Consider the following 27,591-nt stretch of genomic DNA (forward strand, 5'->3'; position numbering starts at 1 on the left):
TAACTCTAAGCCTCCCAGAGAGGAAAAATATGCTTTTAAAACCATGGTATATTACCCCTTTTAAGGAAAATTATACTCTTCATGAGATTTTATAGGAATGCTGAAAAATCTATTTTTAATCACATATTTCTCCTCTCAATGGCTTATGGCTCTTAATGGCAAATAAGATACACTTCAACCTTTTCATCTTTTCACTGCATTTACTCTGGACGCTCAGTTATAGCTCTTCCATCCTTGACTCGATTCATCACATGGATGTGTTGACTATTTTCCGTTTACTAGGTAGCTGGAGCAGCTGCAATAACACTTTTGTGAGGGTGCAACAAGCAACTGCCACCCCTCCCCAGCCCCCTCCCCAATATGCTGAAATGGTGTCTGTCTGGGCACACATGCTCATTGGTTCAAAGTGGAACCACTAGTTCCTCAAAGAGCCAATCAGCTCTTCAGGTGACTGTCCCTCTGATGGCCACTCACATCTCTGTGCCCGTTAAGAGACGGCTTTGTCCATCAATGATTCATATTATGACCACAATTCATGATGTCTAGTCCTATGGCCTTTTTTTTTTTCTTTTCTTTTTTGCTGCCAGACCATTTTCCTCACTGCATGGAAGAAACCTACCATCCAATTCCTGTCTTTCCAACAAGCACATGGCATCCTGCCCTTGGTGCTATCAAGCTTACCTCTCTATGACCTTAAAGAAGAAAAAAAGAAAAGCAGCAGCCACAGCAGCCTTGAGAATAAAAGGAAATAAAAAATATAGGGTGTTTGAGGGGGCACCAAACAAAGCCCCCCTTCACTCTTTTAGATGCAGTGATGTTGTGATTTCCACCTGGGGACAGAGACGAAATTAACTAGGACGAAACACTGAAAGAGAACATTTACAACAAGGTGAAAAGGAAAACCACACAAACTCCTTGTGGACGAAAGACAGCAAGGACACCGTCAGAGTAGGAGGGAGCACGGAAAGGACAGCAAGTGGCTGGTGTAGAAAAAAGAATGCAGGAAAAAGAGCAGGAAAAAGCAAGGTTAAAACTATGGATGAAAATGGAAAGGAGGGGGCAGATTTATAGTGTATAAAAGGAAGTAAAAGATTGAAAGACAGTCAACAAAGACTGAAAGGAGAAAGCAAGATGAGATTAAAGACTGAACAGGCAGATTAAAAGGGGGGGAACCCCCAGGGAACATGGTGGAACTAAGGTTATGCAAAGGGGTAGGCAAAACATAGAAAATGGGAAAAAGACCCAAACTGGGGAGAAACAACATATAAAACAAAGATAAAGCAGAACAAGGGAATAAACATGGGCATGAATTAGAAGAAAATAAGACTCCAAATCCAGAGAGAAAAGAACACAAACCTTACTAAGAAGGGGAGAACACAAGAAAAATAACGGACAAAATGGAAGTGGGTGAGTAGCCTCACAATGAATATAAAACACAACAGAGTATCGGGTCAAGAGCAACTGAAGAAAAAAAAACAACAACCAAAAAACCAAAAACCAACAAACCACCCCACAAACAATAAGAACACCTACATAAGAACCCCACTCAAAGCCGTAAAACATCTCCAAATCAGTGAGAGATATGACAGAACAAGTCTTCACTATTACCTGTAATTAGATTTTCTTTCTCAAAACCAATCCTTCGTGCGTCAAAATATTGACAAACAACGTAACAGCACAGGCATCTATAACTCATTTAGAGACAATGCTCATATTTTCACTGGGACAAAAGCCTTGGATCCACGGATACGCAGAATTGGGGGGAGGGGGGGCTCTAAAATGCCACGAAAGGCCTGAGCAGGAACTTTTAGTTCTCAGGAGCGAGATGAACGCGGCTCCGCGCCCTAAGGGAGCGCAGAGTGCCCTCGGGCGCAGGCCCCAGGCTGTGGCCTTTCTACCAGCCCACTCCCCGAAGCCTAACCCGAACGAGAGCTGGCTTTTCCCAGGGGGCCTCCTGCAGGCTCCCAGGGGAGAGGAGCCTAGTTCCCTGGGGTGGGCGCTCCCCACCAGGCCTTTCCTCAGGGCTGGGGCTCAGATGCTCGCGAGGCGCGGTGCAGCCCCATCCCTCCGCGCGGGGGGCGTGGGCGGCGGGCCCCGAGCGCCCGGGGGAGGGGGCGGGACGTCCCTCTCCCTAAAGTCCGCCGCAGGGCCGAGCGCCAGGTGCACCCGCCGGGCTGGTGCAGAGGCCCCGCTCTCTTACACCCACGGGCCGGGACTCTGGGGTCGGTGGGGAAAGAGGGCCAGAGAGAGCAGAGACAGCGGGCGCACGAGAAACAGGAGCGCACAGAAAAAGAAGAGCGAGCCCAAGAGCCAGCCGAGTGGACCGCGACAGAGTAGGAACGCCTCAAAGAGGTGGTGAAAGAGAGGACCGGAAGATAAGGAGGGAGAGAGAGAAGGAAAAACAAGCGGAGAAGAGAGATAAAGGAAGAAGTGGAAGGAAAAAGTGCAGCAGCCCCGAGTAAAAGGAGGGCGTCCCCGAGCGCCGCCAGAGCAGCGCCAGCCTCTCCCCGAGCGGCCGCGGCCGCCACCCTGGGGTGTCCGGCGCGCGACCTCGGCGCCGAGGCTGCCTCCCCGACCCCCCGCCCGAAGGACCCCGGCCGCCGACCGCCGCCGCCCCGCTTCCTGGGCGCCGAGCCGGATCCGAGCGCGGAGCCACCTGTTAGGAGGCGCGCTCGCCGTCGGAAGCTCCGCACGCGGCGGCGGTGGCGGGGAATCCTCTAGAAGTTGCTGCCCGTGCGTGGAGGCCTCAGGGTTGCGCTCCGACGCCCCGACTCTCTCTCAGCCCGGACCTCGCCGGCCCCTCTCCCCCCGCGCCCCTCCCGCCAGGCCCGGCGCGCGAAAGGGTGTCCGCCATACCCAGCTTCTGGTTCCCGGGGCCCCCACCCCTCCCCGCGGCCGGGCGGGAAGGAAAGTTGCACCCAGGAGTTGGTACCTGCACTGAGCTCCAGGCTGGCGCCGTCGCTGCCTGCGCTGCTGCTGCCCGTTGCGGCCGCCGGGCCCGGGCCATACCTGACGACGGCGGCGAAGGACGAGGATGAAGAGGCGGCGGGGGACGCCGGCGGCGGCGCCGGAGTCCTCAGGTGGCCCTGGGACGCGGCGGGCGTGCAGGATGGAGACGACGATGAGGCGGCGGCGGCGGCCCGGCCGGGCCCGGGGGGGTAGGAGCTCTGCGTCTGGAACTGCTGCTGCGGCGGCGGCGGCTCGCTGCTGCTGATGGAGACCGCGGCGTGCGGCGCGAAGGGCGGCGGGGGCGGCGGCGGCGGTGGCCGGACGTGCGGCAGCTCCACCAGGGTGGGTCTGTCGTAGCGCTTGGCCAGCGCCGGTCTCTTGCTGGGGAACGTCTTGAGGACGCTGTAGGGGCTGCGCTGCTTGTAGATTTTGGGGACGCTGGGCCCCTCCTCCGCCGGCTGCATCTCCTCCTCCATCCTGCGCCTCGGGGCTGGTCCCCGGTCGCACGCCCCCTCCCCGCCGGGCGCCGGGCTCCGAGGGTGCCTCCGCCTCCCGCCCGCCGGCTCTGCCCGAGTGCGCGCGTGTGGGAGGGTGTGTGCCTGTGCCTGGGCCGCCGCCGCCGCCGCCACTGCCGCCTGTCGCTGAGGCTGGCATCGCTGAGCCCCCGCGCGGGGGGCTGCCGCCCGAGCGCTGATTGACAGGCCGCCTCGCCAATGCCTGGAGGGAGAAAGGAGGTAAAGAGCAAGTGTTTAGGGTAATATCTGCTAATGATAATGGGGGCGGGGGCGGGGCCTGGCGTCGCCGCCGCCGCCCGTGGGGTCCGCGCGCCGGGTGTGCGCCTCCGACGAGGGGAGGGAAGGGAAAAGCCGGATCCCGAGGGCGCGCGGGTAAACAGGGCGAGGTCCCGGCCAGCGCGAGACTTTGGAGCCCCAGGTGCGGACTTGAAGCTTTTGCCGTTGCGGGCGGGGTTCAGCTTCGGAAATGAGCTCCTGGCGCCCCCTACGTGACCCCAAACTCTCGGGGTTGCACAGAGGGGCTGGTAGTAGTTGGGGCGGGGCGTGTGTGCCTTGGGAAGGTATTGCAGCCAGTTCTGCCCCTCGGGAATTGCTCCCCCAACCTTTGGAAAAGAACACCTTGAAGGTCTTGACCTAGGGTCGCTGCGCGTTGTTTGCGCGTCTGGGGGTCCGCCCACACCCAGCATGTGACCTTTGAGCTCTTGCAGATCCCACGAGCATACGGGCTCTCGGACTTTCACATTATTTTATTAATTTCCCGTAGGGGCCCCGAGAATGTAGCAAAATCATTTACCCCATTCTACAGATGAGTAAACAGAGGCTCCGCGAGGTAATTGCCCAAAGCCAGACACTCAGGAGTGTGTGGCTGAGTGCAGACATGCATCCAGATCATTTGAATTCATATCCTCACTTCTCATAGCACGTAGACTCTGTGCAATTGAGGGAAAAATCTGACCTGATACCTCCCTTTGGGATGGTGATTAAATACTTTCAACAGTGTCATTTGATATATAGGTAAATGTGAGAACCAAGGTGGCCCGATTGCTCGTTCCCTGTATTGCCCAGCGAGCTTCTCACTGCATCTGGGGCCACCAGGACAGTGTTTCTGGAGGACACAAAATTCCAGTAATTGTCTGAATGAGAGAAGAGCTTCTGTGGTTTGGAGGAGGATCCCCATGGAGTAGAGATGTCTTCAAATCAACAGGAGTGCCCTGGCTTCTCCCAGAGGCTCCTTGGAGTAAATCATGCCTCTCCTAGGCTGGCGCCAATGCCAGGCATACTCCCCCCTCCCAGGATTGGTTTCCAGCCTGTCCGTCTTCATTCCCCAGGTTAGGAATCTGGGTGCATCTCCTCCTTAATGTATGAGTCTCCTCTCACCACTCTGAAGTTACTTTCCTTTTCGGAGTTTTCCTTTCAGTCTTGGGAAAGTGACCCATTTTCTTCTGGGGGTTCAGGTCCTTTGCCTCTTATTTCCCATATCTCCCTTACCTTGGAATCCTCTCTCTGCTGGTTCAGCTTCTGTGTTCTTCCACCCAGGATAGTCTCTCTCTCTCCTGCAGCTTCCTCAGATCATGCTGTGGGTACCCCCCTTCCATTTATTAGAGATGAAATAAATAATGCCATAAATAAAAGTATTTGGGAGTCCAGGAACTGTCAGAGCTGATTAGGGCATAGAGGACATTTTCTTTCTCATTATGCAAAAGCATTTCATGGGGAAATAAAAGAGGTTTCATTGTAACTCATGCATGTCATATTTCAAGGAATTCAAGATATTAATCATATTTAACATTATTTGCAACGTTTCTCCCTGGCTTCTGAAAACTGCTAAATGAGGACACGTGGATCACTAGGAAAAAGGGAGACAAGCATGAGAGGGACAGTTAAGAAATAATGAAATGCTGGTAAAAGGGAGAGGGATTGAGATGCCAGAGAGATGTTTCTTAGGCACATAAGTGAGAAATGGGGGAGCTTCTTCTGAGACGTGAGACACCTGAAATTGAATGATATAGTGGAGGAAATAAATGATAACAAACCTCCCCACACTTTTCTTTCTATAAAGCAGTTCTGAATTTTGCATTGAAATGTTTCCCTCCCACTTTACTCCCAAATAATTTGCCAGTAAGTCCTGGCGTTTGAAAAGAAATTGGGGTGGTGGCAGTGTTTGTGTGGGGTGGCTTAGAGGAGAGAAATTCTTGAGTCCTTCTAGTGAAGAAGTAATTTCCTATACCTGAGAGCTTTCTCTTTTTGGTTATGTATTTTTAGTTTGTATCATCCTCACCACTTAAACACCTTAAGAGACTGGGAACAGTACTTCTGTTGTTATATTTTACCAACTAAAAGGACCTGTCATCCTATACATCAAAAAGTAGTCATTTCTATAAAACTGAATGTTAAAACTAGTGGTTTAGCTTTAAAAGAAAAGGTGGGGGGAGGGCTCCTAGTAGAAAAAATATTAGAAATTTAGAAACAATCAACTTACAGATCCTCATGCTAACGGTCACCTACGTCTGGGCCCATAGAAAAATGAAGTGCTTAGTAATCACTCTTGAGAAAATAAAATGGGCATTTATTCCAAGTGTGGAGTTGGACTCAATTTTAAACTTGTAACTGACCACTAATCCCTGCCTGGGATTGTACTTAGCTGAGTATTGTACATAAATGTAATGTATAGAAGTGTTTATAAAATCACTGGTAGCACTTTGTAAGCATCTTTCTCTAAGTTATAGTCTAAATTATCAGATGGTGACTTTGCTGATATCTTCTCTTTACGGTCTCATGGGGGCTGTTAGGATGGTAATTACACCCATGCTTTAAATCTCCTTAGATATTTACTCTTATCTCAAAAAAAAAAAAGGTAGTGAGCTTTTTAAAACCAAGTGGCTATTTATGGACAGGGTGATTTTTGATTGGCAGCATGTCAATTCCTTGAGCCATCCAGAATATAGCTTTTAAATAATAAGTCAGCCATGGGAAATGCTTTTTATTGCACCAATTTCAATGATATTTAATGAGCTTCTGATTGACTGTTTGATCTCCCAATGTTTTGTGCTACTTTTAATTCATTTCGTATAATAGAAAAAAAAGTAATTGGAATAAAATTTTGTGACAAGATAATGACCTTCCACTTTGAAATTAAATGTCTGATTAGCTTCAACATTTTAATGCTGAGATGATATTGCGGCAGGAACAGGAGTGTGCGTACCATCATTTGGTGGGAAAGAGCTGAGGAATACTCCTTTGCTTTTCCCACTGCATGGCAGAGAGGGTGGAGTGGCCACAGAATCATAGACTCGTAGTACTAGAAGAGACCTTCATGGTCTTTTATTCTTGTGACTGATCCTATGCCTATAGCTTTTCTATGACATTGCTAAGTGGTTGTACAAACCATGCCTAAATACTTCCTGTCCTGGGGATCTCACTACTTCCGGAAGCATCATTCACCCAAGGATTTGTTGGTTGGTTGGTTGGTTTTTTTAAGTCAGCTTTATGCCCAATGTGGGGCTTGAACTCATGACCCCAAGATGGCATGCTCTACCAACTGAGCCGGCCAGATACTGCTCTCCCAAGGATTTATTCACCTAATATTTATTGAGTGCCTACTATGTGCTAGGTACCTTTCTAAGCATTGGAGGATATAATGGAAGCAGATGCCAAGATCCCACTATTATAGAATTGGGGTGGACAGGTAATAAATAAGCTGGAAACTAACCAGACAATATATTACATTTGCATAATATAATAAGTAAATATATTACATACTTATATAGTTAACATACTAATGCAGTAAATATAATATATAAAACATATCTAATACATAATACTATTATTGATCATATTTCCGATAGAAATAACTATGATGGAAAAAATAGGATGGGGATGTTACTTTTGATAAATGGTTTGAGACGACCTCTCTGAGGTGGACCAGTTGAGCTGGGAGTTTACTGGTGAAAAAGAGCAAGCCATCCGTGAGAAGATCACTCAAGGCTGAGGGACAGCAAGTGCAGGAGCCAGCAGGTGGGAAGACGTTGGATGTTCTCAGGGAGCTGAAGCAAGGGCAAGAAGTTGGAGTGTCCGGGCAAGGGGCAGAGTGAGGAGATGAGGCCCTGGGGCAGGCTGGGCCCAGCGTGTGCTGTTATGTATACCTTGGGAAATGTCTGGCATTCATTTGAAATGCCATAGGAAGCTTGGAGGTGGTGAAGCTGGGGAGTGACGTGACTTGATTGACGCTCTTAAAAGATAATTTTCAGAAAAGGTAAAATTATGACTCTCATATGTACACACAAAAAATGAACAGATGTTAATGACTTTATTTAACATGTTCGACGCCCTCATAATATTCAAAGGAAAAGTCAAAAAAGCACAAATTGAAATGGAATCGAGGAATGTTGAATTGAAAGTGCAAATGGTTTTTCTATGCACAAACTGGTTTTTTCCATGGGGAGGTACAGGTGAGGGGGGAAGGGAGCCTTTACCGGACAGGACAGTTTGCATGTCTGTCAGTTATCTACACTTTCAAAGTTGTAAAAATCGTTCGAAGACAATGAAAGAATAGAATCCGATAACTTGGAAGGGTGTGCTATGTGGAGACAATGCATAATTTTCCACCAAAAGACAATTTCTTTTTCTACAATGCTTTTTTAAGAAAAAGCTTTGTTTTCTAGTAATTGCAGATTTGCAGGACATTGCAAAGATAAGATCCTACAGAAAGGTCCTGGGTAGCCTTCATTCATTTCTTCCAATGGGTACATTTTATGTAACTGTAGTTACAGAAGTGGGATCATGCAATATGTGATTTTTTGAGATTTTCCACTTAGTTTAGTGCCCTTGAGCTCTCTCCATGTTGTGTATATCAATAGTTTGTTCCTTTTTATTGCTGAGCTGTATTTCATACTATGAATGTCCCACAGTTTGTTTAACCATTCACCGATGGTAGGACATTCTGCTTGTTTTCAGTTTGGGACTATTACAAACAGGGCTGCTCTGAAAAGTCATGTACAGGTGTTTGTGTGGATGTAAATTTTATTTTGGGGGGAGTAAATGTCCAGGAGTGGATTGCTGGGTCACTATATGATGTTTTAAAAGATTTATTCTGCATTGTGGACAATGGACTATAGAGAATCAGATTGGCAGCAGGAAGACAATCTATTTTCCAAACAGTGACTGAGTGACCCTTTTAAAATATAATCGTGTCTCTCCACTGCCCTTTATTTTCTTTCTCCTCCATAGGGTAAAATCCAATCTATGTAATTGCCTACTTAAGGCCCCTCATGATCTATAACCATCCCCTGCCTGTTGGACCTCATTCCTTCTACTCTCCCCCTCCCTCACTCTACTCGAGCCTCACTGGTCTTGAAGAGGCCCTAATGTCCTGCCTCCAGATTCTTACTCTCCATCTTTCTTCTGCTTCAAGTGTTCTTTCTCCGCATGTCTGCATCATTCCCTACCTTATCTCCTTCCAGTCTTAGCTCTGGCATCTCTTTTTCAGTGAGGTCCTCACTGATCACTCTATTTCTATCGCCACCCAGGCCCCCTCCACGCTCCGCATCTCCTTTTCCACTAGTACCTAGCACCATCTGTCATGTCGTATATCGTACTTATATGTTGTTTGTTTCCTGTGTCCTGAATGGGGACTCCTTTGGGGGGGGGCGGATTTTTGTCCATTCTGCTCCCTGCCGAGTCCTCGGCATCCAGAACTAGCACAGAATAGAGGCTTGATGAACATCTGCTTAGTGCACAGGTGACTTTAGGAGGCTCTGGTAGTAGTTTAGATGGGAGCTGAGATGAGTGGGGCTGGTGCAGTGGCCCTGAGTTTGGAAGAAATTTAGACATATGCAGAACATATTCAGGAAGGGGCCCATTCCGTTTTATACAGCTCCGAACGGCGGAAAGGTGTTCTTTACCTTGAACCCAAATTTGCTTCTTCCAGCTGCTGGCCCTTGAGCTATTCAGAGGAAGTTTAATCCCCTCCCTTTCCTTCCTGTGACAGCTTCTAGGACCTTTTTAGAGTGGACACAGCGTTTTAAAGACTAGAAAAGAACAGTCATCTTTGATTTAATTACTATTTTTCTCCCTAGTAGGATTCCATATATTTATTAGAACTCTTTTAGTAGCCAGTGACAGAAACGCAATGCGAATGGAGTAGGGATTAAGATGCTTTTGGCTCTCATGATCTTGAAGACTAGAAGAATATCCGGGATAGAGCAGGCATGGATGCTCCTATGGTGTTATTAGGAATCTACCTCTCTCCATTTCTCGCCTCTGATTTTCCTTGTGTTTTTTTGTTCTCTGGCAGGCTCTTCCTTCGTAGTGTTCACCTGGCCATCAGCAGTTGTCACCTGTGTGGAAAGAGACCACCACTTTCCCATCGGCTCCAGCAAAAGTACCAGAATTGGCCATCATTGTCTAATTGGGTCAGGATAATGGGTTAGTTCATTTGTTCATTGACCCTTCCACTGTTACGAGCTGTTGGGCCTGTTTCCCTTAAAGTGAAGGGAACTGAAGAACAAGGAATTGACGAAATTTCCCCAAAGTCACAAAGCTAATCACTGGAGGATTTAACTCAAGTCAAGGTTCTTCTGTTGAATCGAAGTAGCAAATATACCTTGTAAAGCTTAGTAAATTTTATCTTTTATTCTCCATTCTTCACTTTGGGCCAATTTCTAAAAGAATATTTCCCTCAAAGAACCGAAAGCACCCTGGACAGAAGTATGAGCTTGAGATATTTATGAGAACAAAGTTGGATATTAAAGCCAGGAGGGAAAATGGTGGAAAGAAAAAAGTCATTAAGTGAAAGTTGAGGAAATGTGGTAATAAGCAAGTCAGATGGTGGGTTCAGTTTCTGAGAAGAGTCGGCAGGATCCTCCAGCAAGATGCATTCTACCCTCTCTTCATTTCTTTGTATGAGTATTGTACTGCAACAAGACAGGATGGGTTCATACTCTTACTCCAGAGTACCACAGGAGGACCAGCTTCCATGATGAAGGTTCTGAAATGAGCCAGTGACATACAGTCTTAGACATGGGCAATTTGAGGTTTTCTGACATCACACATTAGACAATTTACTGGGATTTCTACAAGTTAATCCATGCCAAATGTCTGCAACCAAGAAAGCAGGTGGATTTGACTGATGTCCTGGTTGTTTGGAGTATTCCGTGGTTTGCTAACAAAGCTCCTGTAAGTACCCATTTCTGAAAAACAATAGAAATATGTTTTTGCTATAAAAATTATGATAATTTTCTAACTGACTTCTATAATATCCAGGCAGCTGGGCTTTTGGGATTTCTTTTCCAGGCTAGGAGAAAGGAAAGTTTGAGTTTTTATTGCTCTTCTTTTGTCTTCAAAAGGCAGCTGGTGTTGCATAAAGATCAGCAATGACCCTTTAACCTACTCTTTTCAGGTTATTCAAGCTTCTGGTCTCCCCCCTCCCGCCCCCCAGACAGCATCAAAGGTGAATGATTACAGAATCACAGACTTTTCTTTTCTGCAAGGGATGATGTTTGTTTCCTAGGGTTATCATAACCAAGTACCACCACCTGGGTGGCTTAAACCACAGGAAGTTATTGTCTCACAGTTCTGGAGGCAAGAAGTCCAAGAGCACGGTGTCAGCCAGATGAGTTCCTTCTGAGGGCTGGGAAGAAGAGTCTGTCCCACAACCCCCCCTTTGCTTCTGGTGGCTGGTTTGCTGGTAATCTCTGGTATTCCCTGGCTTGTAGAAGCATCACCCCGCCTCTGCCTTCATGTGCACATGGCGCTCTCTATGTATGCCTGTGTGTGCATGTGCCAGATCCGGTTTGTGGTCCTTTCTCACCACAGCCCTAGGAAACTAATACATATGCCACATAGGTGGGTTATATGATCATCTCTGTTAACCAAACTGACTTTTGTCAGAAGGGTCAAGTGTTTGATTTTTTTTTTAACCTTTTTTTAAAAAAAAGATTTATTTATTTACTTTAGAGTGGGGGTGGGCAGAAGCAGAGGGAGAGAGAGTCTTAAACAGACTCCGCGCTGAGTGTGGAGCCTGACACAGGGCTCAGTCTCACCACCCTGAGATCAAGACCTGAGCCGAAACTGAGAGTCAGATGTGTAACCGACTGCGCCACCGAGATGCCCCAAGTGTTTGATTTTTTTTTTAAACAAGTCTATTAGAACTTGAATGATTATATATATATGTATATATATAGACAGAAGACCAATGCACACAATAGATATGCACACTTGCACAAACAGTGGGTTCCCATGAGGCCACAGAACATAGGGCCAATGTGTAAGTAATGTTAAGAACATTTGCCTTTGATGGGGCACCTGGGTGGCTTGGTCGTTGTCTGCCTTTGGCTCAGGTCATGATCCCAGGGTCTTGGGATCGAGCCCTGCATCAGGCTCCCTGCTCAGCGGACAGTCTGCTTCTCCCTCTCCCTCTGCCTGCAGCTCCCCCTGCTTGTGCTCTCTCTGTCAAATAAATAAATAAAATAAAATCTTAAAAAAAAGAAAAAGAACAGGGCCTTGATCATTCCCATCCTATCCTTGGAGATGTCCACCGTGCTTTAATGAATTTAAGCACAGCGCAGGAGATACTGAGGGAGAGTTACACAGGGCTAAAACATCCGTGCCTTTTCCAACTCCCCGGCATAGTCAGAGCACAAGTTATTCTAGTTGAATCAAACATAAAAATCATCAAAAACATGTATAAATATATTTTTAGTCAGCCAAATTTAATCTTGGCTGACTTAACCTTGGTTGGGAGAATTTTGAGAAAAATACTGATGCCCAGGCCCTTCCCCAGACCAATTAAAACAGAATCTCTGGGGCAAGACCTTGGCCTTGGTGTTTTAAAAATCTCTTCTTTAAAAGTCTCTTTATGAGCAAGCAGGGTATGTCGCTGTCTTCCCAAAGACAGACTAAGTTACTGCAGTTAGAGGGTAATCACATTGGCCTGAAGTCCGGGCTAAGTGGGGCGTGAAAAAGAAAGAAATGGATTAAAATCAGGAGATGATTCAAACTAGCAAGACGACAGGTTTATCGGGTATAACAGAAACTTAGTACTCTGTAAGAGAGGGAAATACATTCAGCTCAGGCAGGCACCTTCTGGGAGAGGTCAAGGCAGTGACTTAAACTTTTAGTCTTTTATATTATGACTCTTTTGGTTGCAAGAGACAGAAATCCACTCAAACCAGATGAGCACAAAGGGGAAATTTATTGGCTCATTCAACTCAGAAGGATGCTAAGGTATCTCACAGGAAGGAAGAAAAGACTATAGGAATTAGAGTCTTTGAGATTAGAAAAGGGCTCACTGATTCCAGAATTTTCTCTCTCTCCACCCTACTCATCTCTCCATGTTGCTGGAAAGATGGCATCCAGCACACACAAAGTATCATCTTCCCAGCTTGAAATCCACAACAGGAAAAGCTGTCACATGCTATCCCTGGACTTGTCTTTTATTGCTTGGGAGAGAGAGTTCTGTTATATTCTGGGTCTGGGTCACAGGGCCCCCCCTGGAACCGCACATCAGGAAGTGCTTCCCTAAGGAAGGGATGCTGAGTAGACTAGAGCAACTGCTCTCTTGGAGAGCAAACTAATAGCCCTCTTTCAACTTTTGATAAAAACCATTTCTGTGGGATAAAAATGTTCCCCTAAATCAAGGAAAAAGCCTTCTTTGGAATTGTAAGGGAAAAACGAAATGACAAAGGAAGACAATCTCGAACGTCAAAAGTCAGTTTTATACTTTACTATCTCTCTTTTCTAGTTGATGAAATTTAGGAGGATTGATCTGGACTTGTTTGTTCACGGGCAGATACACCTGTGCAAACAATGAGTTGACTTGACTTGTGACACAGTCTGCTCTGTAAAGCAAGTAATGTATTTTCTGTAATATGCATGACAGCAGCTGTTACTTAGCTGTTACTTTCCCTTTAATGAAAGAGCTCAGTGGTTTTGTTCTGTATTTTTTTTTTCCTCCTCCAACTGGGATTCCAGGCTTCTCAAGAAAAAGGTCATTTACGAATCCAGAAGATAAGAGCAGATGCAGGGGTGTGACTCCTGCCCAGCAGACCACCCGTGTTGAACCTCTGGGGGCATTTGTTTTCAGTCCATTGACACGATCATAGGTGTTTGGGATTTCCAAGAACATAGATACGGTTTCAAGTGTAGATTTTTTTTTTTTTTAAATGGGGTCAAGTTGAAAGAGATCCAGTTTTTTTTTCCTGAGAAACTTGTAAGCTGCTCCGTGTTCCAAGGGTCTCATTTTCGCCAATAAAAGGGTAGCACGAGTGTTATTCTGAAAAAGAAGTCTGAGTGGCACAATGTAGAATTAGGAAGTTGTAGGCTGTGCTAACTCTCCATTATCCGTGTGTCTTAGAAGCAGGAGAACGTAGAAGTTAGGAGTATGAACTCTGGAGCTAGTCACTTGGGCTTTATGTTGGCTCTTCCATTTAACAGTTCTCTGTCCTTGTACCAGTTAGCCTTCAGTATCTTGGTTTCCCTGTTTATAAAATGGGGATAATAATAGTACCCACTTGGCAACATTGTTCAAGGAATAAATACATGGCACATAAATAGAATCTGGCATGGAGAAAACACTCAGTAAATCTTAGTTCTTATCATTGTCTTCATCATCATTAGATAAAATCAAATGAAATCCTTTGTGTAGATCTTAATCTCAGACAGCTGCCTGTGGGAGGGATCTTTGTGGCTTAGGCTAGTCTGCTGGCCTCACTCTAAAACTGTGTGGAGAGCCTAGACGTTCAAACCAGCACCGCTGGACCCAAGTTGAGGTTCCACCACTTATTGGCTCTGAGAGGGTGGTCAAGTTGTGTGCCTCTGGGCAGATTAGGCACGCCTCTGAGTCCCATTTCCTCAATTCTGAACCTGGAAAACCACACTGAACTCCCTGGTCGGGTGGCTGGGCAGATGGAGGAGGCCATATTTCCCAGCAGCCCCAAACCCGAGGCCCTGCATCAGTGGGCGGCCCCCGGCTCAGATGTACTCTAGCTCTCCTTTCCGTCCACTGGTAATGTTTCAGTAAATGGAAGACACCCTACAATGCACTGTGACTTGTTTTTAAGTCTCCCATTTGGTCCCTGTCTCGTTCTCAAATCTTTGTTATTCTGGATTTCAGGAAATAGTTCGGTTGCCAAAACTGGTTGAATGAGCTACTTTCAAAATTAGTCAAGTGATACAAAGTACTGTTTTCAGGGTGGTTCTAGCAATTCCCCATCACGGAACCACTGTGTAAGAGAGTGTTTTGACAAAAGGGTAGGATTTAGAAAATTCACATTATGAGAACTCAGGAAAATTCCTGTGTCCTATAAATCTCTTCCCTTCCTAAACCAGAGCATCAAGATAAATCAAGAGATGGACCATCATCAAGTCACTTTACATGGAGGTATCCAAAGATAGAAATTTTAAATTTATTATTCTTACTCACTTCAACAGTGAGGTCTCCTGTCTTGGGCTACTGGTTTAGTCCTATCTGGATGGCCTCAGGTTCTAACCTTAGCTATTTAATTTCAACTCAGTTCAGTAGCTCATGTTTATGGATAAATGAGCAAAACAGTAAAGATCAAAAGCAAAAAATAGAATTACTATGGAATTCAATATTTCAGAAGCCGGAGTCGGGTAAATGTTAGTGAAGTGTAGCATTCAGAACGAAAGGCCCTCACTTATGATAATGCGCCTAACAAGGAAATGAGATTGACACAGCAATTCTCTGTTTTTCTTGTCGCCTGAGGTTAGAGATTATGCAGTGTGTGTTTCTGTTTTTAGCTTCTTTGGTAATTCCTATGGTGAGAGACTACACTCTGCATATTTGTCAGGGTTGCACTCCTGTTAGGTGCTGGGTCTTTGAGGTAGTGCAGGAAACACTGTTCGCATCTGAGCCTTGAGCGTCCTGGCTCACCACCCCAGCTGCCCCATGATGCCAAAGACCCCCTTCCTGTGGCTGGTTTCTTGTTTCACGTTCAGTTGCTAGGGGATTCCATAGAGGAAACATAGTCTATCTTACCAACAGGTGTTGCTGTGAGAAATGTTGAAATGGGTGGCCAGTGACAAGATGTTTACGTCCTTTATTTGATGTCTCCTTGTAATCCTGAAGCCTTTTAACACCAATTGAAAGTAGACTAAGAACAAGAGACTATGGAAGATCAGCATGGATTTGAATGAAAAATAAACTAGTTAAGGTTTCTTTTATGTATGACCAAAAAACATCATCCAGTGCTTCTTTGATAGCAGTTATTGTAACTGAATCCCAGGGTAGAAGTGTTATCAGTAAACCCAGCTCAGGCCCGCAGAAGAAGCGAAGGGCCTTGTTGACTGATGCAGGCGTGAAGGTTATGGGGATAACAGGTTCACCAAAGCAACAAGGTTGTAGTGGCTGGAACCAAGGACTTGGTGCTGGCAGGACTCTTCCCTCCCCATCCCCTGCTCATCCCTGCATGTCTCAGTTTCTCTTTGTGAGTTGTCCTCATTCATCCCGACTGAAGATGCCCCATCTGCCCGCCACCCTCAGCCTCAGTGTAGTACCCGGTGTAGTAGCGAAAAGAACTTCTTTCATCTGGTGCTTGTGTATAAATCCCAGGCTGGGACATTGATCCACTCTGCTTTGGGATATATGCCCACCCCTTGGACCAATCAGTCTCTGTTGCCAAAGAATGGATATTACAATTGGTTGATCTGGGTCTGGCTGCTTACTACTGTGGCCAGAGGCAGAGTGTGTGTTCTCAGGAGGAGGAGAGGGATGAGATCATTGTCACTGGAGTCCAAGACAGTCAATCCTTTAGCTACCTGTGACATGCATATCATAAAATCCCAAGAATGTCTTCATTTATCATAACTATCCTGTGTTCAACCAAAATATGCTCATAAACTCCCTATCAAGAGAAACAACTTAATGTCACAGCCAATTATTACATCTAGCTCCAAGGGTAGCATTTCTGGGTAATCCCTTTTCCTCTGGGTCAGGTTCAAGTATGGCTCTTTACGGTCTGGCAACCTACGACTAACAGTCTCCAAAATACCCTCCGTTATTAAATGGAGGTAAAAGGATAAACGCAGGTAAAAGCTCCCAGTTTGTAAAAAGGAAAAGGAAACCAAAATGCACCAATCACAGTCCTCAGCCTTTTTTCATATCCTGCTTGACAGGGATAGCAAGGAATTCTTTCTCCGGTAGTGAGTCCCATCCAAAACGCAGTCAGTTGATACGAAGTGGCTTGACTGGCAAGCTTAAAATTAAACAAGAGCAGGGGTGGGGCACATTTCTTTGAGGAGGCTTGGATGTCCTACTCTGATGTGTCGTGTCTGTGCCATCCTCAGGCCAGTCTTTTTATGGTGGCATGATGTGCTGGCCATATATCCCAAAACCCATACTGGGCTCCATGGACCAGTGATTCAGGAGCTACTTCCAGGCATGCCCAGGAGGATGTAGGTTAGATGACAAAACATTCACTTTTTAGGGACTGACTTTTCTTTAAAAAATTTTTTTTCTTTATTTGAGAGTAGTTGACCCACAATGTTACATTAGCTTCACGTGTGTCAGAGACTTTCTTTTTCATGTGAACCATTTGTGTTGGAAGCCTTCCTACAATCTAATATGCCCTTCTCTGCCTCTAGACAAATATGAGTAATCCGCGTTCATTGTGGAAAAGGGAAAAAATACAGATGAACAACAACAAAAGTACAGCCCATAATACCGCGGTCCAGAGATGACTGTCAATGCTTGACTTACATTCTTCTGGATGTTCTGTGTCAGTTTGTGCCTGTGTGTTTGTGTGCATGTTGAGCAGAAATGGAATCCCATCATGCAACTTGTCTCAAGCCTGCCTGCTTTTCTCCTCCTGCCTTCCTAGAAAGTGATAGGATGACTCAGGGGAGAGGGAAGAGGATTGGCCTCTCTGGGTGCCCTGGTATATGGCCAGCATCTCATTTAATCAGGATTATGAACCCAGGAGCCAAGCAGAGATTAGTGGCCCCAGCCAAGGACTCAGCCACTGTGCACATCCTGAACCTCCCCCTTGCCTTCCTCCTCACTCCTGAGACTTAGTTCCCCTGGGTAGAGCTCCTTTCTTCCAGCCTTCCTTTCTTCTCTCTGTGACAGAGACACCTGATGTTTTCTGTTTGCAGTTTTGTGGGAAGTTCTCCAGGGCCTTCCAGTTCTCCAGGGACTGGTTTGTGGGGCCAGTGGGATACCATATGTGAAACCATGATTATCCTGGAATCTCTAGGACCAGAGGTCATCCTCAAACTGAGATAGGGAAACTGAAGAGACTCCATTTTTAGAAAGACTCCGTCTCTGCTGTTTCCCTGCTAGGCACCATTTACCCATGTTCTGTATTTTACCCTGCATCTCAGTAAACTAAAGCAGCTATGTTCCCACCCCGAGCGGGAAGAAAAAAAGTGAATCATTCCCTGAGTTTTGTCCTAGGCCCCCAAGCTCCTGATGACATCTAAGAAGAACTGGATCCCAAACATGGTCCAGGACATTAGCTTCGAACAAACCTTGGCCAACACAGCATCAATACCCCCTACTTTCGATGATTTATGAAATAACACATTATTTACCTGTCACTCACCTTTGATCAGACCCTGCCCTGGATTCCTGAAGAAACACATACCGCGGACCCCTTTCTAATATAAACCCTTAGCCCCAAGCAACGGCAAGACTTACTCTCCTCTCCTTTCTGAGTCTCTCAGACACTCGGTCTATTATAATCTTTCACTTAATGCCATTCAGTAAACTCTGATTTTACTTCCTTTTGGTGAGTTCTATCCTACAGGAAGCCAAGGACCCTCTTGACTGGTCCTGCGGGATCTCCTCTGCATCTTTGGACCAGGCCCGTCTACATCAAAGCATGTGGTTCTTTCCTCAAGACTGAATTTAGGCTTTGGGTCAGATAGAGTCCTTTGGTTTCTTCCTTTTTTCCTCTCCTCATGTTTCCTTCATCCATGGTACCCCCAAGTGTCTGACTGGGCTGGAACGGAGTTCTAAGTGTGGTCCAGGAGCTGTGGACGTGGGCATGTGTATGACCTGACTTGGTGTGGAGAGGCAACTCTGTTCCATCCTGTACTACCCTGTGCATCTCTGTGCTAGGTTTAAAAGGACAGGATTGCTGTTTTCTGCATTTTTGCAAAATAACCCCTCAGCCCAGTTTTGGACATTTCAGTGGGAATATTGGAGTTGAGTTGGTGGGTGGAACCCTTGAAGCTTAAGTCTTAATCTTTTTGGGGGGCTTCAGGTCAAATATGTCTAGTACCTGAATGTTGCTGCCAGAGTCATGCTTTTTAAAGGGAAGTCGGGTCATGTCATTGCTTTGCTCAGATCTGCTGTGCTTTCCCCTCTCGCTCACACCAAAGTCCACGCCAGGCCTGCAAAGGCCTTCTTATCTGCCCCTCTTGTGCCATGCCTCTTGATCGCACCTCCCAGCACCAGCACACTCCGTCCACACCAGCCTTGCTGTTTCTGGGACACTTGAGGAGCAGCCCATCCCGGGGTCTTTCTGCTTGCTGTTCCCTCTGCCTGGAACTTCCCCTCCCCCTCCCCGCCCCCATCCACACGACCTGCCCCTTCAGCTTTCTCAAGTCTGTGATCATATTCTCAGCTTGAGTAAGCATGCCCTGAGTGAGACCACAATCTCACCTTCTCGTGAGACAGGCCCTGCCCGGCTCCCATGCTCACTAGCCTTCTCTCTGTTTTCTCTCCCAAGTCTTTCGAACTAATACTTTTTCCCACTTACTTCCTTTGTTTATGGTCTGCTTCTCCCTACTAGGATGCAAACTCCATGAAGGCAAAGTTTTGTTCACTGCAATATTCCCAGCCCCTATAACGATGCCTGGCTCACTAAATATTTGTTGAATGAATGAATTGAAGGCAGTTTCCTCAGAGGCTGAATGATCATCGTCTGGAACCCCCTTCTTTTTATAAGTACGTTGTCCAGTCATTAATGGAATAGATACATTTTTGTAAGTTGGCTATAAACTCAAATCTATTTGCCTCTTGATTTTCATTATGAAATTAAAGATGCGTTTCTATGAAAAAAAAACCTCCCATGGAGATTAAACAAGGATTAGGAAAACTTCCAAGCTTTTGACATTCTGGGCATCATTGTCATGCTGTGTTTGCTTGCTGCCTTGGCATTCACCCATCAGTTTCTTCTCCTTTGTAACATTGGCAGCCCATGGTGGTGATTCTAATGCTGTCTCTCTCTCCGAGGAGGGGATTTTTTTTTTTTTTTTTTAATGCCAGGATCCCCTCACCTCCTACTCATAGTGTTCTGAACTTTCTTCTCTTTTCCTTCTGCCTGAGGTGCAGTGGTATTACTCAAAGGTTACAGAGCAGAGCACCTTGCAGATACAAATGAAGTCAAAGCAGCATCAATTTAGATTTCCTGCTCTTACTCTGATGCTGTAGAGTGTCTTGCCCTGAAAACACCTCACCTAGTAAATATTGCTTGGAGTCCTCAAAGGTGAGGCCCACAACGTAGAGATCAGATATAGACACTACTTGGTGTCCATCACACTTTGCCCTGCTGTGGCTCTTCTTAGTTGATACACAGTGCCAAAGACACCGCTCGGGGGACTCTCCCCTTCATCGGTGGCGCTGATGTCCCCCCGGGAGCTGCTGCCTCCTGAGGTTCTGACGGCTGCTAGTTCTCGGGGCGCCCAGGGGGTTCTCACCTCTGAGAGGGGGAGGAATGGCCCAGTGCCAAGGATGCTGCTGCATTTGGCATTGAAAACCACTGCCTGGGTTTTTCTTTTTGGTTGCTGTTTGCTTAATGTCCGCTTGACGCTTCGGAATGATGGTTGACCCGACTTCTACCATTCCTACTAATGTTTCAGGAAATTTTAAGGTCAAGTTTTGATCAGAACTCAAGTCCAAGTTTCCATGAGCTTCCTGACCCTGTAGGTGTACCTGAAAGGATTTGAATGATCTCATTAGGGAGGTTTGGGAATGCGAGCCTTGAGAAAATGATCCATATCTTGCTCCAAAGGATCACTGCGCTTTTTGTTTGTTTGTTTGTTTGTTTGTTTTGCATAGGGAAACTTGTTGCTTTAATAAAGCAGGCCTGCTGCAAGTATCCGTGGCTATTTCAACACATAGTTCAGGTTGTGTTTCATTCCTTTATTCCCCAGACGCACCAAGCACTTAGTCCATGCTAGGTGTTGGGGACACATCAGTGAGCAATACAAACATGACTCCTGCCCACATGTTGCTCACCTGTAGTCTGGTAAGAGAGGCAGATATTAAACAGGTAAATGCACATTGATTACAGATACGTTAAAAGCATTAAAGGAAAAGTCCAGGTTTTCTGAGACTTTATGAGAGGGGGGCAGTGGGATGGCCTGCAGGGGTGTGGGAAAGGAGTCAGGGACAGCCTCTCCAAGGGACTAATAGTGAGGGAAGCTGAGAGGTGAGATGTGGGTAGGAGTTATTTAGGAGTAAAGAGGAGAAGAATGTTCCAGGCAGAGGGGAAAAAAAACAACCCAAAATTTCTTAAGATCAAGGTTTCAGGGATCTGTACATACATAAAGTTTTAATTTATCAATAATAAAATGGCTGCCTGTGGCATGTTAACTCCAGTTTAAACATGGGTTGTAGTAATGTCCAAAACTACCCTTCTTATTCCCTGTGACTTGGGCCACATTTCTTTGCATCTGCCTCTACTCTGATAATACCAGTGTTAAGTGGATATTAATGAGAATACCAGGAATCTTTGGTTGAGCAATTTTTTGGGTCCAATTTTGTTTATTTAAATCGTTCCTGAAGCTAGTCCTGTGCTTAAGCCATGGAGTTTCATGGTTTCTAGGTGTGTTTTCAAAGTAGTCATCAGCTTGGTGCTTCGGTAGGCTGAGTCAGCCCATGGAAAGCCCCTAGAAGCACATGTAAGGGAAATCCCTGGATCCTGAGGCACAGCTGAAGACAAAAATAGTGCCTCCAAAAGGTGCAACAAGGATTTCAGTATTGAGACCTCGGACATTAGGCCTTGCTGATGGGGCTTGATGAGAGGCAGAATTAAGGCCGAAACGGACATGATTTTTCTGGCAGGGAGTGGGTAAAAGCAAGAAGCCAGGGATCCCCTTTGTGTGGAGACCTTGGGACCTAGTTCATTGTTCACACATCATGGGCCACGAGCTTGTGGGGGACAATGGTCTGCTTTCAGGGGACTCTTTTCTACCGTTCACAAGCCCATCTCTGTTTCTTTGGAATCTAAGCCTAAGACACAGAATATGGATGTCCAAACAGCTGGTACTTTTGGTATCATGTATGCGGCGCCGCCAGTGCCCCTTATTTATGCCAGTGTGACAGTGTTCCCGTTTTTGCTTAGGAGCATATTGACTTGCACGCTGGAGAGGTTTAAAGCTGCCTCGTGAACCGTGCGTACGTATCTCATCCGTTCCTTCAATCAGTGCCTGTTTACGGAGCACCTACCATGTGTCAGGTGCTGTTTCATGAACTGGTGGTGAACCGAATGAATTTCCTATCCTAGTGGGCTCGCGTTTAATTGAGAGACACAGGCAATAAAAAAGTACATACCTAAATAGAGGACCGTGTTAATAATATCGGTGCCAAGAAGGAAAAATGACAGGAGATAGAGAGTGACGTGGGTGGGGGCGTGCTGGTTTGCACAGGGCGGCCAGCAAGACCTCTCTGAGCAGATAACATTTGAGAAAAGATCTGCAAGAAAGAAGGGGAGGGACCACGTGGCTTTGCGGCATCTTCCACGGAGGGAATGGCAAATGCTAAGGAGCTGTGGAGCAAGTATGTTTGGCTTGTCCAAGGATTAGTAAGGACCGTGGCAATGGTGGAGTGGGGCAACAAGATGGTGGTGGGGGAGGGATGCGGGTTGAGCAGAGAAGGAAAATGTCGTAGGGCATAAAAGACCGAGTGGGGATCAGAGACCAGAACAAGTTGGGCAACGTGTAGACTTTAGGTTTTCTCTGTGTGAATGGCAGCCATTGGAGGGTCTGGAACATCATCTATGACATGATCTGACTTAGGTTTTATTCAAGAGACTTTGGGGGTGGCAAAGACCTTGGTGGTTGGGCTGGGAATGGTTGCTCCTAGAAGGGCTCTAGGTCTCCTACCTCCTTTCATCCAGGCCAACTTCACTTTGACCTATTTTACATATTTGGCTTCTGGATAGATTAAAAAAAAATTTTTTTTTTAAATTTTAAAAATATTTTATGTATTTATTTTTATTATTATTTTTAAAGATTTTATTTATTTATTTGACAGAGAGACAGTGAGAGAGGGAACACAAGCAGGGGGAGCGGGAGAGGGAGAAGCAGGCTTCCCGCCGAGCAGGGAGCCCAATGCGGGGCTCGATCCCAGGACCCTGGGATCATGACCTGAGCCGAAGGCAGACGCTTAACGACTGAGCCACCCAGGCGCCCCTATTATTATTTTTTAGTAGGCTCCGTGCCCTACATGGGGCTTGAACTCATGACCCCAAGCTCAAGAGTCGCTTGCACTACTGACTGAGACTGCCAGGTGCCCCAAAAGTAAGGATGATTTAGAGAATTTATAATACCTTGTAGATGTGTGGGAATAGAAGTCTGTTCAGAATGGGTGGATTGTTCACATCCATCTTTAGGAACATGTGTAGTCAAGGTGGCGAATGTCTGTATAGTGCAAAACAGATTTAAAAACATACACTGTAAATTAATATCATACATAATGGAATTGGTCATTTTTTCTTCTTTCCCTTTATATTACATTGGCGAGTAGGAAAATATATATAATGTTTAAATTAAAAAAAATGATATTCTAAGAAGTTTTCAGGAATTTTTAAATTCATTATCCTGGAGAGATACTTCCTTATTAACTTGTTGCGTGACATTTATTGAGCGACAACAATGTTCTAGGGCCTGTGATTTAATATGATTGATTTAAAAAGACAAATCCTTTAAACTTCAAAACCCCGGTAAAATATATCATTATTTATAGGAAGCCTGCCCCCTGCTAGGCTCCATTTTGAGTATTTTGCATGCATTAACCCCTTTGATCCCCACAACCCACCCAAAACCTGGCATTATTTTATCCATTTAATAGATAAGGAAACTGAATCACAGAAAGTAAAGTGATCGACCTGGCATCGTAAAGCAAAGGGATAGTAGAGGTGATCTTGGGAGGTGGATCTGTTGGCCACGAGGCCGGCCCTTTTACTGCTGTACAGAGCCAACTGCCAGGATGGGAGAGGCACTTTATCTGGGATGTTTAAGATGGAGTCCAGATCTAGGTGGTAGAGAGAGAAATTTGACATTCTCTGTGCCTTCTGTGAAAACCTATCTTTACTTGAGCCCATCATCTGGTGATCACATAGAAACTGTTCCTAATACTCTGGGTTATGGTACTTGAACTTATCAGCATTTGTGTGGTTTGGGGGCGGATGGGTATTTACCATCTGAAATAGACTGTCGAAAACATGACATAATAAAACCTCAGAACTTTGATATCCATGAAATAATATTAGTGGTGCTTGTTAGCATAGTACGTCCTGGGATGTGAATCCCTGTTATGGAGATAGGTTTGTCTAAGTCTTTCTCCTCAAGAAATCAAGAAATCTTGGAATATTGGTCATTAGGATGTTCACTGCTCTAATCATCTTATTTCTTAGTCTGGAAGATAGGAAAGCCTTGTCTATATTATTTGGGTCTTAAAGGTTAAAAAAAAATGAAATTGATTAAAGTTAGATATTGACACTAAAGAGGAGGGAACTGACAGTTTATGTGACTGTGCCTAGGTCATAATGTATTCATTGAATGTTGATGGAAACTGAATTTCTTCGTGGGGGGGGGTCAGTCAGGCTGAGGAGTAACTAAAATAGCCTCAGATCATCTTCCATGCCCACTCTCTACCTTCTTGTTCTCTCTCTGTCTCTCTCCATCACTCTGTTCCTCTCCCTTCATCTGAAAGAAAAAAAAGTACAAGGGTAACCAACAAGATTTCAAAAAATGGGGTCCCAGCCCAGTAGATTTTTAAAACACATTGTAAGTTTACAAATACTAAAACAGTACTTGGCCAGGAATGAGGCAGGAGATGATGAATCAGATGAGAAGGTCAAGATGCAGACTTGCTTCCAGTTTAATAAAGGAAAACAGAAGCAGGGAGTGACTGGATGGATTTTATTCAAAAATAATTTTTGAATAATTTTCTAATTCCTTAGGAAAAAAGAATGACTGTGTTTTCTTACTGCTTACATCAAAAATACATTCAATTTGGAGATGATTTTAATGTAAAAGCAAAACTCCATAAAATGTTAGAACGAAAATAAATACCTTGGGATGGCAAAAGGCTTTTAAAGCATAATTCTGAAAACAGAAGTAAACACAGCTGATCTATTTTATTAAATTTTAATTAAGAACTTCTATATAATTAAAAATATAATACCCAATTGAAAAGCATATAAACTTGGACCAAAATGTACAATCATATAAAAGTTAACATCTTTATCAAATAGCCTTTATAAGTAGAAAAGATCATTACCCTAATATCATAATTTAAGTTCTTGAACAAAATTTCACTGAAGAAACAACTGTTTGGTAAGTGTTTTAAAAAATACTTTAATGTCACAAGTAATCAAATATATGCATTTTGAAACAAAGAAATTCCAGTTTTTGCATATCAGACTCCCAGAGATTATAAAGCATAATGTCTAGTCTTGCTTGGGGTATAGGGAAATTGGCACCAAGGATGAGAAGGTTATGTAACATTTCTGGTAAAAAAAACTGACAATGTGCCTCAGAAACTTTAAAAATGTTTACAGCTTTGGATGCAGTAATCTCTCTTAAAGTATTTGTCTTAAGGAAATAATTAGAGATGTGGACAAAAATGTTTGTACAAATATATTAATTATGGCATTAAAAATCATAAATATTTAGTGCTATAGGAAATTGCTCAGGACAAAATTATAAGTTAAAAAAAGGAATTCCACTTGATTAAGAACAAATATATATACATGCCCGTGAATATCAAGAGAAAATACATCAACTTGTTAATAGTGGTTATTTCTGGCATTATAGATGATTTTATTTCTGTCTTTAAACTTTTGTGAATTCTCTGAAATTCCTACAAAGTTTATGTATTTCTTCTATACTTAAAAGAAAAAAAGAACATTAAATGTTAAGAAAAGTTTCCTTCTTTTTGGCTTCGGACAAGTTTGAAGCAAATCTTCCTTAGATGGCTACCCAGTAAATTACCAAGCTTTAAGGCTTTGGTGTGAATTAATATCTATCTTTTCCTTTTTAGCCAAAAGAAGGGCCCTTGGCAAGGTAGTCAGAGAGGGAAGGCAGACCCAAGCGGGCTGCTTTGTCTCCTGAGGACTTTTGCTTTGTGGGCTCCTTCCTCCATAAAATAATGTGAAAAATCATACTTTATGATTGCACTGGCATATAGATGAATATAATCCACCCTGGTGGATTGCATTCATTTTTTTCTTCTGACTTGAAAAGAATGTCAATTAAAACATTTTTGTGGGTTCCTGAAGGGATTGTGGCCCTAGGCACTGTGTGAAGTGTGCCTAATGGAGGAGCCGGCCCCAGAGCCCAGGTAGGCAGCACAGAGGGGTGAGAGCTAGAAATTGGGGGGGGTGAGCCAGATGGAGGAGTAGGTTCCTAAAAAGCAGGTGGAACAATGCCGTGTACACCACTGAGTGGCCTTGAGCAGCTCAAGTGTACCCTGTGTCCTTGTGAGAACAGCCCAAATTTTCAGGCTATGAGGGAGTCTGCTTTAAACTCTGCTCTGAATTGTGCATTACATTACCAAGGCCTTCTTGGGGAAGGTGTGCTGGAATCCTATGTGAATTTCTGTTTGGGGGTAAGAGTGGTTAACAAGAGGCAGGTTGGCTCCCAGATTTCTGCCCAGGGCATCTGGCTCAGAGGAGGTGCGATACAGGTCACAGGAGGAGGAGGAGGATTTCTGTTTAGGTATGTTGAATTTTAGGTGACTTGGGACACACAGGAGGAGGTGGAAAGTAAAGTCCTTGGGGATGTCCTAGAACTCAGAGGGGAGCCGTCTCCTAGATGACAGGGGTGGAGCCATCAGCCGATGAGAGGTGGGTGATGATGGGAGCAAGGATGGATGACTGGGAGAAGACAGGTGGCATCAAAACAGAATTCCAGGATGTTTCCAGAGGATGCAGCAGAGGGCACCTGGGAGCGGGAAAGAGGAAAATCTCAAGATAGTAACGTTGATACCAAGAGAGGATGCAGTTCCCAAAGGAGGACAGGATTCACAATTTCAAAAGCTGCAGCGAGGTTTAGCAGGATCAGGATTTAAAAAGTAAGATGATTTAGGGGCTCCTGGGTGGCTCAGTCGGCTAAACGTCTGACTCTTGATCTTAGGGTCATGAGTTCAAGCCCCGCATTGGGCTCCATGCTGGGCATTTAGCCTACTTAATAATAAAATATAAAAAAACAAGGTGATTTAGAAGTTAGGCAGTTATTGGTGATGTTGCTGAGGATGTTTGGTGCCAGGCCAGAGTAAAGTGGGTTTGAGGGTTAAGTGGATGGAGAAATAGAGAGATTACTCTTTTGGCTAGGAAAGGGAAGAAAGAATTAAGGTCATAGTATATATTATTATTATTATTAGTTTTTAGTTTTATTTATAACAAGATAGTAGAGCATGCTTACAAACTGAGCAAGTATGAGTGTTATGGGTTGGATTGTGTTACCCAAAATGCGTGTGTTGAAGTCCTAACCCCTAGTGCCTCAGAACATGACTTATTTGGAAATAGGGTCTTTGCAGATGTAATTAGTTAAGATGATGTCATACTGAAGTGGAGTGGGCCCCTAATCCAACAAGATGGGTGTCTTTATAGAAAAGGAAAATTTGGACACAGATATGCAAACAGAGAGAAAGCCATATGAACACGAAGGCAGAATTTAGGTGATGTATTTACAAGCTGGGGGATGCCAAAGATTGCCAGTAATCCTCTAGAAGCTAGGAGAGAGGCAGGGGGTGGATTCTTCTCTAGCACCTTCAGAGGGTACATGGTCCTGGCACCAACTTGATTTCCCACTTCTAACCTCTAGAACTGTGAGACAGTACATTTCTGTTGTTTAAGCTACTCTGTGGTACTTTATTATGGAAACTATAGAAGAGAGACTGGCAGACAGACACACAGAGAGACACCAGCATAAATCC

At 45.0% G+C, this 27,591-nt stretch overlaps 1 protein-coding gene and 1 long non-coding RNA gene across 4 annotated transcripts in view; one reads left to right on the plus strand and one right to left on the minus strand.

The window, feature by feature from the left end:
* Positions 1–3,481, minus strand: part of BEND4 (BEN domain containing 4) — a 28,724-nt gene extending 25,243 nt beyond the window's left edge. For all 3 annotated transcript variants that reach the window (XM_036076969.2, XM_078068557.1, XM_078068558.1), the window contains exon 1: positions 2,933–3,481. In XM_036076969.2, the coding sequence (XP_035932862.1) occupies positions 2,933–3,425 (493 nt within the window). In that variant the 5' untranslated portion in view covers positions 3,426–3,481. The remainder of the gene's footprint in view (positions 1–2,932) is intronic.
* A 74-nt stretch (positions 3,482–3,555) lies between these two features.
* LOC144381247 (uncharacterized) overlaps positions 3,556–27,591 on the plus strand; it is a 72,331-nt gene continuing 48,295 nt past the window's right edge. The window contains exons 1-2 of the long non-coding RNA XR_013446134.1: positions 3,556–3,683; positions 9,757–10,637. This is a non-coding gene — a long non-coding RNA (uncharacterized LOC144381247). The remainder of the gene's footprint in view (positions 3,684–9,756; positions 10,638–27,591) is intronic.

Source organism: Halichoerus grypus, chromosome 3 (assembly GCF_964656455.1).
Source record: "Halichoerus grypus chromosome 3, mHalGry1.hap1.1, whole genome shotgun sequence".
Classification (NCBI taxonomy): domain Eukaryota; kingdom Metazoa; phylum Chordata; class Mammalia; order Carnivora; family Phocidae; genus Halichoerus; species Halichoerus grypus.